This window comes from Poromitra crassiceps (genome assembly GCF_964638095.1).
Source record: "Poromitra crassiceps genome assembly, chromosome: 21".
Taxonomy (NCBI): Eukaryota; Metazoa; Chordata; class Actinopteri; order Beryciformes; family Melamphaidae; genus Poromitra; species Poromitra crassiceps.
In genome coordinates, this window is record NC_139638.1 from 5,384,738 (window position 1) to 5,401,856 (window position 17,119).

The 17,119-nt window shown below is 45.0% G+C and overlaps 1 protein-coding gene across 1 annotated transcript; it reads left to right on the top strand.

Annotated features, from left to right (window-relative positions):
- Positions 1-336: 336 nt before the first annotated feature.
- LOC310795213 (extracellular calcium-sensing receptor-like) lies at positions 337-14,782 on the top strand (the record flags this gene model as incomplete). The annotated part of the gene is made up of 5 exons (XM_083657278.1): positions 337-566; positions 776-1,061; positions 2,265-2,492; positions 4,646-4,769; positions 13,869-14,782. The coding sequence occupies 5 exons, from the start codon at positions 337-339 to the stop codon at positions 14,780-14,782; spliced, it is 1,782 nt and encodes a 593-aa protein (XP_083513404.1).
- Positions 14,783-17,119: the final 2,337 nt, after the last annotated feature.

Sequence of the window (17,119 nt, forward strand, 5' to 3'; positions counted from 1 at the left end):
ATGTTTTAATATCTATAAATACAGATGCAAGCTCTGCCCTGCTCCTTTTAGAGTGTATCTGCTGCTGCTCTGCAGTTCTCTCTCAAGGTCCTAAGTTTTTTTCTTAGTGATTAATTCACACGTCAATGCAACCGTGCATACCAACGGCAAAGTTTCGTTGAATGATATATTGCAATGCTTTTGTTGTTGTTTTTCAGGACCAGTGTTGGTTTTTCTTAAATTCGCTTCCGACAGCAACACATCTGTTGCTGTGATTGACAGGTGGGTCAAAATTTGCATTGCATTTTCGTGCAGTATATTTGCATCGCTCTTGGTTTGTAAACGGTCTTTAGTATGATGTCCACCCAAAGCTGGACAGAGCAGGGTTGGGTCTTTCTGCTTCTGCTGCTGGTGGCATCTCTCTCTGGGGCTGAGGAGCCGGTGTGTGGACAGCTATGGGAGCCGGAGATCCCCCAGCTGTCTAAGAATGGGGACATTATTTTGGGTGGAATCTTCCCTTTACACGTCAGATGGAAAGACAGACAGAACATCTACATGGACAGACCACCGCCACTGCAGTGCACAAGGTAAATCACACTGTAGCAAACTGTTTGACATTAGTAAGATAGAGAAGAGCTGGGTAGATACAAAATGGATTAGAAAAAAGGTTATCACGCTGACTTTAAGGAATGTTTGCTGCTCATATAGTTTCACTTTTGATTTAGTTTCATTTCAAGGACATTCTGGCTATACCACCAACTATAACTATAATGTCTCTGTCAAGTTTGAATTTCAGAGTGTTCCAGATTGCTCAGGCTATGCTCTTTGCCATTGAGGAGATTAATAACAGCACAGACTTGCTGCCTGGCATCTTTCTGGGCTACAAGATCTATGATTCATGTGCCTCCATTCCAAGGGGAATAAGGGTGGCACTGGCCTTGGCTAATGGTAATGAGGAAATATCAACAAGCTCCAAGGCACCCTGCACCAGACCGGCCCAAGTGCTGGCCATTATAGGACCAGGCTCCTCTAGTCCTTCCATGGCTACATCCACTGTCATTGGACCTTTTCATATCCCATTGGTGGGTTTCTTTGTTTTTACACTTAATGTATAATCATGTACTGCAGTGGTTCCCAAACGTTTTGTCTTCAGTACCCCCTTTCCCTGATTTCTCAATCCAAGTACCCCCTTTACCCGACTGCAACATTTTTTAGAAAACTATAGCATATGATGCAATGAATGAACGATAACCCACCTTATGAATAATGTAATACTGTATTACAAAATAAAAAGGAGAGAGTTGCAATTAGTGCCTCCTGAGTATATTTATTTTAACATTTCATTTATTTTCATAATTTATTCTTACATTTTTACATCTTTACATTTCTCTCAAGTACCCCCTGTCGTGCCTCCATACCCCTAGGGCCTAGGTGTACCCCAGTTTGGGAACCACTGATGTACTGTAATGGACCTTGGCCACAGTTTGATCTCTTCATTTAGTTTTAATTTCGCTTTAATACAGTAATTATTATACTGCAACTTGTCTGACTGCTGGAGGGGCACGGTGGCTCAGTGGTAGAGCTGTCGCCTCACAGTCAGAAGGTCCTGAGTTCGATTCTCGCCTGGGACACTGTGGGCGCTGTGGTTGTGTTCCCCCCCATATCTTCAGTGCCTACTGCCCAGGTGGGGTATCTCGTCGTAAGGGCCTTTCTGTCTGTGTGGAGTTTGCATGTTCTCCCCGTGCTCCCCCAGGGGGTTCCTCCATATATAACCCCCCCACTAAAAACATGCAGAAGATCAGATCGTCATCGTCATCCGACCAGTGACGACAACATCCGAAGTTGGTCCCCGGGCGCTGTACGAGAAAGCGACCACTGCTCCTGGCCTGCCCCCTGGAGGAAAGGACAAGCCTGGATGGGTCAAATGCAGAGGACATATTTCACCGGCCACCATCAGCATGAGTGTGTGTAGTGGCCGCATGCATGTGTTGTAGTGTGTTGTGTGACAATAAAGACGGGCTGCCGTCTGAAATCGTTTTAATCGTTTTTTTAATCGTGCTCACAGTAAATGCATTTTCTCTTTTTTTCCGGAACAATACACAAACAAAACAAACAAACAGGGTCAGACACAGGAAAGGGAAAACAAAAAACACATAATATCGGCAATTATCACAATGTTGTGCTACAGTAAAGGCAGTTTTATGAGAATTACTGCTAATGTGCTCTATATTTTTGTTTTAGAATTTGCATCCTCATCTTTGTAATCATTCTTTTCTACTCCCTAGATCAGCCACTGGGCCACCTGTGCTTGTCTCAGTGACAAAGTCCGGTACCCATCCTTCCTCAGAACAATAGCCAGTGACTTCTACCAGAGCAGAGTTCTGGCCCAGTTGGTCAAGCACTTTGGCTGGACTTGGGTCGGGGCAATTAGGAGCAATAATGATTATGGCAATAATGGCATGGCCATATTCACAAAGACGGCCCAAAAGCTGGGCATCTGTCTAGAGTACTCTGTATCCTTATTTAGAACAGATCCACCAGAAAAAATACAGGCAATAATTGACATGATCAAAGTTTCCACTTCCCAGGTGATTGTCGCTTTCCTCACCGCCTCTGATTTGCAAATACTAATACACGAGATGGCCTCCCACAACCTGACTGGGTACCAGTGGGTAGGCAGTGAGGCCTGGATAATTTCTCCCTCCACTGCAACTATGAATGGACACCACATACTGGATGGCGCTATAGGGCTGTCTATCCCCAAGGCCCATGTCACAGGCATGAGAGAGTTCATTTTGGATTTAAAGTCACTCAATTCATCTAGTCAGGAATTGTTCACAGAATTATGGGAGACAGTGTTTGATTGTAGGTTCAAGCAGACAAAGGGCTCAGGAGAGAATCAGAGATACTGCACAGGGTCTGAAGATCTGTCTGGGCAGCAAAACCGTTTCACTGATATGTCATACATGCCCTTATTTAACAATGTCTATAAAGGAGTGTATGCTGTGGCTCACGCACTACATCGTGTTCTGGGCTGTAAAGAAATATGTAACAATAAGATACAGCCAGATCCATTCACGGTGAGTTGAACATTGAAGGCTGAATGATAGTTCCACAATATGTGCTAAACATTAACTTTTTTCTTTCAAATTGTTTTAACTATTGTTTAATAAATTGTTGAATGCATTCTGATGAGCGAATACGAGGAGGTACATTTAATGGAATAAGTAAAGTAATATCTATCTTCTTAGATGTTGCAGCACATAAAAAAGGTTCAGTTCAAGACAAAGGAGGGGGAGGACGTTTACTTTGATGAGAATGGAGACCCACCAGCAAAGTATGAAATCATAAACTGGCAGCCGAACGAAAATGGCAGTGTGGAGTTTGTCACTGTTGGTTTTTACGACACATCTTTACCTGCAGAAAAACAGCTAAATCTGCACACTAAGTCCTTAATTTGGGCACAGACCTCAGAAAAGGTTAATATGTATGATCACTCATGGATTGTTAACTTGCCAGAGTATTGTATCGTAATGTAGATTTGATCAGAATTCCAAATGGTGACTTGTTGGACAACAGAATATTAAAGTGTACAGTATCTCATACTGCTTTTTTGTTCCGAATCAGAATCGGCTTTATTGGCACCAAGTATGTGCACATACAAGGAAATTGGCTGCGGTTCGCTTAACTCTCAATGTCACACACAAAAGAAAAAATGTTGGTCAGGCTAAAATAAACAAGAATAACAAACAAAGGATAGTTAAACATTTACATTAACTACAGTACTATACACAATTCAGTAATTGTGTATGAAAAAAGAACATCTATTTTCAATACGTGTATGAAAGGAAAGTATGTACAGTATATGAATGTATATATGCATAAATAAGCTATAGCTACATATAAATAATCTGTATACGTGTATAAACAATCAGGTATTAGGTATTGCACCAGGGTGGGAATTTCGCCATTTTAGGGGCAAGGCCATCTGGCCTTCAGCATCACACATTTTTTTAGGGCACAAGGCCACATGCCATGGCACAAAGGCAATTGCTCCATTGACATCGTAAAGAGCGATTTTTTTCTGAAATGTGTGTTAAAATGAGCCAATTACACATCCTTAGGGCAGGCTACATTAAACTGAGACCACTGACGCTTTTAAAGCAACTGACAGTAGCAGGCTGGTAGCAGGGCACTCAGGGCACCACGGCCAGAGTGAGGGGCAACACAGGACAAGGTCTGAATGGCCTCCATTCCCACCCTGTATTGCACAGTTGTTTACGTTATTTCACAGTATAGCAGTATAGCAAACATATAGCAATTGTGTGTGTGTGTGTGTGTGTGTGTGTGTGTGTGTGTGTGTGTGGTGTGCATATGTGGGAGGGGGGTTTTATACACAAGGGTAGGTGCGACAGGTTAACTGCACCTTGAGTGCTCAAGTTCGCAAGGTTCAATTGATCAGAGTGAAGTGATTCCAGTGTTTGCAAAAGTGTTCAGGATTTTAAGTGTTGATCAGAGTGATGGCCTATAGGTAGAAACAGTTTTTTATGTCTGGTAGTTTTGGCGTACAGTGCTCTTTAGCACCTACCAGAGGCTAGGAGTTGGAACAGATCATGTCCGGGGTGAGATGGGTCTGATGATCTTTCCTGTCCGTTTTGTCATGCAGGTGCCTGTGTCGGTGTGCAGTGAGAGCTGTCCCCCAGGAACCCGTAAGGTCCTCCAGAAAGGAAAGCCGGTCTGCTGCTATGACTGTATACCATGTGCAGAGGGAGAAATCAGCAAAACCACAGGTACTCTAGTATTGTTTAATGGATCAGAGGATAACACTTGTGAATTCAATATCAGTAAATAAACATTGAAATATAATAGCAGTATTTATATCTTTATATACAGTACAATTCATAGTATGAATGGAGTTCATCATCAGTACATTTGAATATCAAATTTGGAGTACTGTGAAGTCTTGTTCTGATTTATAGAAAATGGCTGAGTAGCATTATGTGATTATACTGTACTAGATTATCAGGCGGCTATGCGGCCTTCAAATCTAGTTTGCTGGGACTCTGGCCCGGTATTGTGGTGTGTGTGTAAGGTATCAGTAGGTGGCGCTATGCCGGATAGTACGAAATTTTGCACTGAACTCCACCAGGTCCCCCTAAGCGCATTCCCAAAGTTTGGAGTTGATGGGAGGAACGGTTCTCGAGATTAACCGCTTTTCGTGTTTGCCAGTAGGTGGGGCTATACCAAAGTTTGAAGTCGATTGGACGAAAGGTTCTTGAGTAAACAACTTTTTTTGTTTGCCAGTAGGTGGTGCTTTGCCGAATTGCATGCAATTCAGCACTGCACTCCATCAGGTCCCCCTAAGCCACTCCCCAAGTTTGAAGTCGATCGGACGAATGGTTCTCGAGATAAACCGCTTTTTGTGTTTGCCAGTAGGTGGCACTATGCCGAGTCTGTGCGTGTGTGTGGGGTGGGGGGCGGTGTCTGTAGCCACTTTCACACAGAGATCGAGCAATATTGCCGTTCAAAAGTCCCGCAACGGCGGCAGTCTTGCCACGGAAATTGCGTCCACACAAAACCAAGCAGCCAAACCATATTTACGCCTCCCGGATTTAAATGAGGCGAGGGGAGACATTTCCACCCAGCTCCTCCTAGTAGCCTAAATTAATTTTCATGTGTAGGTTATAGTGTAGGCTACAAATTCATTCAACAACCAAACATCGCCGATGTACGCCAGCAGCTCACTACGTGCAGCTGGTCGTTAAGATGAAAGGAAAAAAGACAAGAGTGTTCTCTACAACCCCCCACTAAAAACATGCAGAAGATCGTCATCCGACCAGTGACGACAACATCTGAAGTTGGTCTAATGATGGTCCAATGAAGGTCCCCGGGCGCTGGAAAGAAATAGCGACCACTGCTCCTGGCCTGCCCCCTGGAGGAAAGGACAAGCCTGGATGGGTCAAATGCAGAGGACATATTTCACCGGCCACCGTCAGCATGAGTGTGTGTAGTGGCCGCATGCATGTGTTGTAGTGTGTTCGTGTGACAATAAAGACGGGCTGCCGTCTGAAATCGTGATGTCGTGATGTCTTACAAGGCAGCATGGTAACACAAGGCTTTCAATATTCATCTGCTTGACAGGATCACAGAGGCACCATCGTGTATTAGCTACAAGGCTAATTCTTACCTTGTGGTTCAAGTTTTTTGTAAAGCAAATTATTCCCATGAAGTAGCCTAATTAGCCTAAGTCCATTGTGAAAGTGCCCGCATGTCAAACAGCTTACAACGTTACTTGTCATTGGGGGAATAGTATGAATGCAGATTAATAGCCTACTATATCGTTAGTTGTTGTTCGTAAGGGAACGCACAACAGGCTAGACTGGAGCTGGTTTTCCCAAACATTGGGATTGTTTTGAGGAGAGACTGAAGAAATATCCTCAGACCGACTCGCCACAGACAGATGCATGAGACGTCCTCTGAAGCTTATTATTATATCTGTTAATTTTGCCTACTAATGTCAACATCGTTTGAGCTCCTACGCTTTCAGGTGGAGGTGGGGTGGAGGCTGATCCGGCGCTATGACTACTGTACCTCCACTCGTGGAACGAAAGCCATAACACAATTATCCACGTGTGACGGGGTCGGTTCTCAAAATAGAATCAAGCTGGCGTCTAGACAAACCAAACCCGCGACAAACTACAACAGAACTGACTGAGCAACAGATTATCATACAGGGAGTCAATAAACGGGAGTTGGCTTACCTAAAACCCAGGAGTAGGCCTCAGACAGCAGGCGGTGGAGCTCTGACGGTTTCACGGGACAGCCCAAGTCTAGGTCTGGAAGCTAGCTACAAGCAGCTTCCCTTCAGTAGATTGGGGACGTTATTATAAAAGTATATCACACACACAGTCACACCCATACGTGAAAACAGAGGGAAAAAGACTAGAGAATGGGAGCAAGACAGGGAATACGTGGCTTTCCTGGTCACTAGCAGAGAGACTGCGCGCAGCTAAAATGCCACATCATATACCCTACTCAGCCTCCTCCCACTTCCTGTCTAACCCAGTGCTCAGTCAAAAATCACATGACGCAACTAACCAGGGGGTATCTGACACACATCTCGACCTGTGACACATGACTCCGCTTTCATCACTTTCACATCGGAGACGCGGATTACACATTCCGGGGTCATGCCTATGTTACCCGGGTTCTATGTTCCCCAGGTTCTATGTTCCCCGCTCCTGCTAAAAAGGGTTATATGTTCCCCCGGTCCTATGTTCCCCGCTCCCGAAAAAGGGTCCTATGTTCCCCGGGTCCTATGTTCCCCGCTCGTATGCGTAAAGTCGGCGAGTGCAAACCGCAATATCTTGAGGTTGTGAGACTTCATTGACAGACTGCATGAGGGAAAGCTCGAGTCTATATGCTCAGATATATGCACACATTCAGCAGCAGGAGCAGCAACATGCTATCCATAATATTACATTTTTCAGAGAGAGAGAGAGAGAGAGAGAGAGAGAGAGAGAGAGAGAGATATTTGCAACATTCACGCAGCACAAATCGCCTCTGCCTATATAACCCACAGACATGCACAAGTTCTGTAAATAAATTGTTTAATTTCGCTTGATATGTAGCCTAGCCCCAGGCTATTATATTTTGGTATTCAAAGTAGTCTAAGTAAGAACTGGTGAGAAACTGCTGGCCACCACCTATTAGCTGTCAGTGGAGGTGATTTCTCCGCTAAAGAAAGCCATTAAAGCAGACCTATTTGTTTTTGTTGCCTATAAGTCCACATGCTCTATTAATGAAATACAAAATATATAATATAAAAAAACATTGGGAAATACATCATCCGACAGTAAAAAATAAATTATAAGTTGGTGAGGAGCGCTACTGCGCTGCGGCAGCAGCAGCAACATGCTATCCAGAATACATTTTTCAGAGAGAGAGAGAGCAAGAGAGAGAGAGAGATCAATATTTGTAACATTCACGCAGCACAAATCGCCTCTGCCTATATAACCCACAGACATGCACAAGTTCTGTAAAGCCATTCAAATAAATTGTTTAATTTCGCTTTCCTCTGCACCTGTGGGATGCGACTTGGATGTGCGTGTTTTTACTGTTTTAGATTAAAACAGAACATGTGCAGGAAGAACACTCATATGAACACTATTAGTTAGTGATCGCCCTAATCAAAATGACCTGGACATGTGCTGAAACAGCGCACAGGCTACTTCCCACAGGTTACTTTGCAAGCATAATGGGCGAAGAAAAAAGAAAGCGAAATAATAAGTGTTATATCACTACGTGGCCGACATATGCTTCTCTAGCCTCTGTATAAATGTTACAAATTGCTCGGGAAAACTTTCTTATCGTGGCATTGTGCCAGGGAAACGTGAGGCATAGCCTACTGCGCCATAGCGCATCAGACACATCCATATCCCATGAAAATACACAATAAACACAATAAATACTGTTGTTTCAAAGTTAAATTGTGCATTTATTTCTCATTTAATGCGGCTCTGAAACTGGAACTTTTGTAAGCCGAACCACATATTTTCAAGATGAGCCAGAGAGAGCCAGAGACCCGAGGCAGCGCACTGTAGTATGAGTCATGCTGAAAAAGGTGCGCTGTCTCTGGGCAGTGGGTGTTGGGTGCTGGGGGTGAAGTGAAGGATGGTTCAAGAACGGGGAACATAGGACCCTTTTTCGGGAGCGGGGAACATAGGACCCGGGGAACATAGGACCCTTTTTCGGGAGTGGGGAACATAGGACCCGGAAAACATAGAACCCTTTTTAACAGGAGCGGGGAACATAACCCGGGGAACATAGAACCCGGGGAACATAGGTACGCTCCCCATATTCCGTAACATTTACCGCTTTCAAGGCCGGTGTGAATGAGGCATGTGGGTGGGTGTGGGGGGGGGGGTATCGACATAGATATTTTATTACTATAGATGATTCACCACAGGCTCCACCAATTCTAACAAATGGTAGCAGCAAGTCTCCCAAATGGTCACATGGTCACCTCTCCCCTGAAGTGTTGTGAGAGGACTGTGCCTGGTGACGCGGGGTTAGTGCTGACCTAGCAAGATAACTTGAAATAGAAATCGTGAGTTCCCAAACTCCACACAAACCACACATACTGTATAAACGCAAAGCTGCCCCTTGTTAGCTCAATACAGTTGAAACTAAGACATTCCATTAAAAAACTAGAACGACCGCGCCGTGGATTTACCGCCATTAGTTCATTCTTGAGTCCATATTGCCATTTCAGCCAAATCAGAAGAAATTCCATCAAGCCGTTCTTGAGATATCGCGTTAACGAACTTGGGAATGGCGTTCGAGAGGTCACAGTGACCTTGACCTTTGACCACCAAAATCGAATCAATTCATCCTTGAGTCCAAGTCGATGTTGGAGGCAAATTTGATGAAATTCCGTCAAGGCATTCCTGAGATATCGCGTTAACAAGCTTAAAAATGGTGTTTGAGAGGTCACAGTGACCTTGACCTTTGACCACCAAAATCTAATCAGATCATCCTTGAGTCTAAGTCTCTGTTTGAGGCAAATTTGATGAAATTCCGTCAAGGCGTTCCTCAGATATTGTGTTAACGAACATCGGACGGACAGACGGACTGACAACCCACATCCATAATGCCTCCGGCCTGGCTATCGCCGGCGGAGGCATAATACATTTTCTAGCCACAGATTTAGCTACTACACCAACAAACTTCAGCTTTAGCTTTAGCTAATCGCTCCCTGCTAACATGAGTAAAATTTTCTCCTGATCTGTCTGTCTGAAAAATGCCATTTTAGTGTCAGAATATTCTGAAGATATGTGGCTTCGGAGAATAGAGGCAAAGTGACCGCCTACTTCCTGTTTCAACACAGAGATTTTCATCCGCCATTTATTTTCCCATACACATTTTGTAAAATGCATATAAAAATAGTTTTACTGGTTCAAACCAAACGGTACAGATACATTTAGAAACAGGAGAGATCACATAAAATTCACTGGGACCAAAACATAAAAGAAATGCGGGTTTAAAGAAAATATTTTTTCTATGTTGTTTTTTTAAGCTGAGTGAAATGTTCTATGGTCTCTCACGATTATAGCGTTAACTGAACCGTTTGGTTTGACGAAGTACAACTATTTCATAAGCATTTTACGAAATGTCTATGGAAAATAAATGGCGGATGAAAATCTCTCGTACAGTGCTGAAGCAGGAAGTGACGTTCCACTTTGCCTCTCTATGGGCCGAATATTTACTTTAATGAATATGGGGCGAAATAATCTCTCATAATCTGGGATCACGTTGACTTTTCCCATTGACTCCAATAGACTCAGATCTGCCGAAAACCTCCAAAGTGGGCGTGTCCGTGGAAAGCTATGGTCAAAACGCTCATGCCAAAATGACAGGAACTGAGGTGAAGTTGGGCTGTCTGGCTTGAAATCCCATCGTCTTTGGTATCGGTCGGCCAACGTCACGAAAATGACATCGGACCTGAATGTATTGGGCCTGAAAATGCCGAAAACGCCTGTGTCTCACCAGGAAGCTGAGAAAAATGCCTTTTTTGTGCAGCGGAGTGAGGAGAGATTCACCCCGCACTAGAGAGCGGATGGGGCAGGTCACACTCTCATCTTGCCCGTGGGGCTATGTGTGGAGGTCTGGGGGCATATTTGACAGCTAAAATTTACACTATGTGATTGCGCACAAAGCGGATAACTAATCTAACTGACAGGAGAAGTGATTGGATTGCTTGTGGTGAAAGAAAGCGTTCAGAGTTGAATGACTGTCACGAGCCCGTGTGACAGTACGTGGAGCTCGGGGGGAAGCTGTTCGTTGCACCACTTTGAGGCACCAGGCTGATGTGTTTTATGAGCTTCCTCCATGAAGGGAGATTTTTGCAGGTAACGCTTGCTCGTTTTGTATGATAAATAACTGCTTGCGTGCGACTATAGTATAGTAGTACTTCATAAGGTGGCCAATAGCACCATCTATTGCATGGCGGTGAAAATATGTGAATGGTGGGGAATTACTTTTTAATACCATTCCATAACAGATTAATCAATCTTTCCATTGAGTTTGGAAATTGTAAAGAAACAATTGTTATGGTTTTCTTCTCATTCACACCATGCGCCAAAGCCACGCTGAAGCTACGCTGAAGCCACGGTTTCATTTCGGCGTCCTTGTTAACACCACCCGCACGCCACGCCATGCTGAAGCCAGGCTGAAGCAGCGCTGAAGTTCAGGATTTTGTTCTGTTTTCCAAGCGTGCTGCGCGCTGCACCCGAGCTGCCAGGCATGAAGTCAATGCAAGTTGTGGGCGGGGGGAAGTCGCCAAGCGAGGCGCTGAGGAAAAGAGACTGCTTCTTGTGTGACCAGTTTAGCATGACACTCAGCTTCTGTTCAGCGCAGCTTCAGCTCTGCTTCTGAATAGTGCCCGGTGTGAACCAAGGCTAAGATGATAGTAAAGCCATTTCTAAACATGAAGTCTGGAACATGGCCGGTATATCAGGGCAGGTTATTTGCCAGTTTTACCCTTCTAGACATGAGTGATCCTTGTTCAAGATTCAAGATTCAAGATTTTTATTGTCACTCCGTAGTACAAGTATCACGCGTGAAATTCTTGTGCTGTGGACTCCGTTTACAACATAGTACAAATATGACAGGGCATATGAGTGCGAAAACAAGAGACACAACAAGCAATAAGGCAGTAGAGTGATAAGACAAGTCGGAGACAGTGGCATATTCACTGCACATAGGTGCACATGTCATGTGCATACTTTAGACGTACTTAAACATTTTAAATTCGACGTATTTGACGTACAGGTGCAAATAGCATATACCTAATTAAACATACAATTAAACATTAGACATACATAATGGTAGCAGCTACAGTGTGGTACAGTACAGCTACTACACTATTTGTGTATGTTAAGGAGTCTCATGTCAGGTCCTGGTGGATGTTGACTCCCAGGTACTTGAAGCTGTCCACCCTTTCCACCACAGTGCCGTTGATGGTGATTGGGGGGTGTGCGCCCCCCCCCCCCTCATGTAGTCTACAATGATCTCCTTGGTCTTGGAGATGTTCAGAGAGAGGTGGTTGTCCTGGCACCACTGATCTAGGGCCTTCACCTCCTCTCTGTAGGCCGTCTCTTCGCCCGTGGAGATCAGCCCCACGACTGCTGTGTCGTCTGCAAACTGCACGATGGTGTTAGAGATTTGAATCGCCACGCAGTCGTGGGTTTAGAGGTCGTACCAGAAGGGGCTGGAGACGCATCCCTGGGGCGCTCCTATGCTGATGGTCAGTGGGGAGGAGGTGAGGTTGCCCACTTTCACCACCTGGCGGCAGTCTGTCAGAAAGTCCAGGATCCAGTCACACATTGCTGTGTTTAGTCCCAGGACCTTGAGCTTGCTTACCAGCCTGGAGGGTACTATGGTGTTGAATGCTGAGCTGTAGTCCACGAACAGCATTCTCACATAGGTGTCCTTCCCCTCCAGGTGTGAGAGGGCAGTGTGGAGTACGTGTGCTATTGCATCCGCTGTGCTCCTGTTGGGGCGGTATGCAAATTGGAACGGGTCGTGGTCCGGGGGGAGTGTGGGGCGGATCTGTGATATGACCAGCTTTTCAAAGCACTTGCTGGCTATGGGCGTGAGGGCTATTGGGCGCCAGTCGTTTAGGCTGGTCACTTTCTGCTGTTTGGGGATGGGGATGATTGTTGCCGCTTTGAAGCAGGAGGGAACTTGCCGGAGGGAGAGAGCCTGGTTGAAAATGTCTGTGTATACGCCTGCCAGCTGGTTGTTTCTATACATAAGGAAGTAGAGCGGGCCCGTGACGTCAGTCAAGCCCATGTGTGACGTCAGTCATGACGTCAGTTGATCCCGTCCAGTATGAGATCAGTCGCCAGTTCATCCTAGTACATATAACGAGGGTTTTACGTCACCCCCCACTCTGGGGGATCATATCAGCAGTTGGCATCATGGTTGCCCGGAGCCATACTCAGAAGCTGTTGTTTCACCCCACCCACCTCCCCAGCCCACCACCAACGAGTCTTGACTCCTGAAGAATCCCCCACGGGGGGATTCTCTATCCTAGCTCATACAGAAGCCCTCATCTCGCCTCAAGAGGAGTGCCATCTTACAATGGAGTCATACGCCAAAGTACTTGCCATGCATGCCATTTGCTAAATAAAGTATCTTGTTAAACCCTACCGACCGGTCTCTCATGGTTGAAATCACCCAATAGCCTAATGCAGTAGTAGGCTATCATCTCCTTGTTGCATTTTCAAAGTGGCAGATGGGGGGGAAGAAACGATTCAACTTGTACATGTTTACTCACCAAGTTGGCTCTCTTCCAAAAAATCCAGCCACGTAACTACGTCCATTCATGAAATTATTAAATAGCATAGGGACATTATGGTTTGTAAAGTGCCATTTAACCACCCGCCCGCTCACAGCATGTTCTGGAAAATGAACTGGGAGCTGCTAAACTACAGCCGCTCTGCCAGCGATGTGGACCTTGTACTAGGGGGCTCGGGTGGTAATGATCCACACTCGGGAGTGTGCTCACAATGGATAATTGGTGCTAAACATGCAGCCCATTTGAGTAGGGTCTGGATATGATCAGGCGTTCACTGCATGTTTAGAAATGGCTTAAAATACTCACACTTTTAGTCGACTAAAACTTGACTAAATAAAAACAGGATGAGGTTGAGTAAATATGATGAAAACTAGGAGGGAGAAGGACATTTGACACATGGCTAAGACTAAGAACAAATTAAGAAATAGCCAACAAAATCGACCCCGGCCTAGCCTGCTGTGACCGCCTTGGGAAAATAAGGGAGCTACTCAGGAAATGTAATATCTGTTTTGATTTTAACTTGTAGATTCCATCACCTGTGAGCGATGCCATCCTGAATTCTGGTCAAACGAGAAAAGAGATGACTGTGAAAAGAAGGACACAGAGTTTCTATCATATGAAGAGATTATGGGGGCACTGCTCGCAGCGGTGGCCCTGTTAGGAACTTGCATGACTGCTATGGTGGCTTTCATTTTCTTCAGATACAGGAACAGCCCCATAGTCAAGGCCAACAACTCTGAGCTGAGCTTCCTGCTGCTCTTCTCCCTGGCTCTGTGTTTCCTGTGTTCTCTGACCTTCATCGGCCGGCCCTCTGAGTGGTCCTGCATGCTGAGACACACAGCATTTGGGATCACCTTTGTCCTCTGCATGTCTTGTGTTCTGGGGAAAACTATAGTGGTGTTACTGGCCTTCAGGGCTACACTTCCAGGGAGTAATATCATGAAATGTTTTGGCCCTCCTCAGCAGAGACTCAGTGTTTTGGCTTTCACTCTCATACAGGTCCTGATTTGCATACTTTGGCTAACTATCTCTCCTCCTTTTCCTTTCAAGAATTTTCAACACGTTAAAGACAAAATCATCTTAGAATGTGCATTAGGCTCAGCTGTAGGCTTCTGGGCTGTGTTGGGGTATATAGGAGTCCTGGCTATGTTATGTTTCTTTCTAGCTTTTTTGGCTCGGAACCTGCCTGATAATTTCAATGAAGCCAAATTTATCACCTTCAGCATGCTGATATTCTGTGCGGTCTGGATCACCTTTATCCCTGCGTATGTCAGCTCTCCAGGGAAGTTCAGTGTTGCTGTGGAGATATTTGCAATTCTGGGCTCCAGTTATGCACTGCTAATCCTGATTTTTATTCCAAAATGTTACAATATCTTATTGAAGCCAGAAAAGAATACAAAAAAGAACATGATGGGTAAAATGCCACCAAAATCATCATGACGAGTGAATATAATATGCATAGTAGATTGACAAGAACTTGTTTAAGTAAAAACACATTTAATTCCTGAATGCAATAGGGTACTATTATAATATAGCTGTGGTTGCTATCTATTTGAACTATATTGCTCCTTTGAGAGACAAAATACCTAAACCTAGACCCTTGCCATGGTGTACCGAACGCACCCGGGCTCTGAAACGTACCTGTAGGAAGGCTGAAAGAGCGTGGAAGGCAAATCAATTACAAGTAAAGTTAGACATTTTGCACCAGTATATGTCCAGCAGACAACAGTAAACAAAGCAAGTTAACTCATTGAGTGCCAATGACGTCGATCGGCGTCAAATCAAATAGTAACGTTGAGTGCCAATGACGTCGATTGGCGTCAAATGCGTTTTTTTGACGGTGGGACGTGGATCAAAGCCTCATGCATCTCCTGTACAAATATTGGAGCTATTGAAGGTGTATAACCTATTTTACGGACCCATTAGGTGGCGACAGTGCTCTCCAGATTAGAGAAAGGTCAGGAAAACAGCAGGAAAAAGCCGTGATGAAAGAGAAACCGATGCATGCTGCAGCCAGAGCCATATAGATTGCTCTGGCTGGAGCTAACGTTAGCTGCGAACAGCAGTCAATCCGCACCCACAACTGAGCCCCTCTGTCTCTGCTGCATAGTTTCTCCACACGATTAGCCGCCAGAAAAGCAGCACCCGACGCCGAAGGGCCAAACCATTCTCAGCAGTCCGGTTTGGTTTTTCTGTGTCACGCTGGGAGCCGGCGCACAAAAACGGAGCGCTCCGAAAATAGACGCTGGGTGCGTGTTAGGCTGTGTGTTAGTGTGGGGAGGAGTTTGCAGCTGAGGGGGGGGAGAGGGGGGTGGGGCACGCAGGGCACCACACAACTACACCACGTCACTACATCAGAAAATATTAGCTTCAGAGTCAGTGAATGTGCTTGAAATGCTTCATTTCACAAAAGGCTGAATATCTCAGCTTCTAATTTGAAACGTCTGTTTTTGCTGAAAACAACCTATATTCTCCGGCTGATAACTAAAGAACGGAAAATGGTATCAATAAACTTTTTTTTGCTGATGATACAATAGAGTCTCCTCGTTCTTTGTGCGTGTTCGGTGTTTACATAGTAATATCACACAATATTCTGTGGGCCTCGAGAAATCACTGAAAACGCTCTGAAACTCTGGCACTGGGAGCGTCCGTTCTCCAAAAGTGGCTGGCACTCAATGAGTTAAAGGAGAATTTCGTTGTTTTTTTAACACATTGAGTGCCAGCCATGTTTTCAATCCTGTAGGTAACTTGTGCCAGGGGTGTTTTTGACGATTCTGGCTCATTTTACAACAGCCGAGGATTATTTTCTGTTAAGAATTCATGAACACCAATCATCTAAAAATAACTAATAGAATGTGTGCTTTCTCTGTCTAAAAGAGTTAGTTTGCAGAGTTAGTAGTTATGTAGATATTAGCCGTTGAGTACAGCATGGTTTCAGCGTCTGGAAATTTATTCAGAGATAAATGGCTTTTTGTGAAACAGTCACTTTAACCATTCATTTTTGGCATCAGTAAGACCGTCAGACATTCTAAACAATAGTTTTGAACAGTAATTTCCTCCATAACAACAGGAAACACCCCTCTCATTCAAACTCCTCCCTCCGTGTGTCTTCTCCTCCTTCCTCCTGGCGGGCGTGTCAGAAGCGCGTTGCTGCTGCCTGCCTGCCTGTCTGCGTGCCTGCCTGCCTGCTTGCCTGTGTGCGGACGCTCCTTGTGCGAGTCAAGATGGGCCGGGGAATGCGTGGGCGATGGGCAGATGTTGATTCTGGCCTTTCTGAGGTGTTTCAAAGTGTGTTTCACCTATAATCTATTTTGCAAATCGCTCTCCGCTCTCTGTGTGCTGCTGCCTGCGCGCGGCCGCTCTCGGCAAGACAAGTCTGAAATGGATTACTGTAAAATCGCCTCGCCATTTCCTTGAATGGGGCTTGCTCCCGCGGCAGTTTTTTCTTTTATTTCGGTCGTCTGGGGGAGCACTGTCAACACTTAGTGGGTCGGTAAAATAGATTATACACATTATCTTGCTCCAATAGTGATCTCGAAGATGTAAAAGTTGTTGATTGATGTCCCACCGTCAAAAAAAAAAAATGTTTATGTAAGACGAGTAAACTCGGCTCTGGCACTCAAGCGTTGGATTATGTAAGACGAATTATCTCGGCTATGGCACTTAACGTGTTAACCTGGAGCCCTCTCCTCACATTAATTATTATCTGACGACTCACCCAATGTTCTCCGCAGCGTTTTTGTGCCTCCTACGCGTTGTTTGGAGATCAATAGTGTC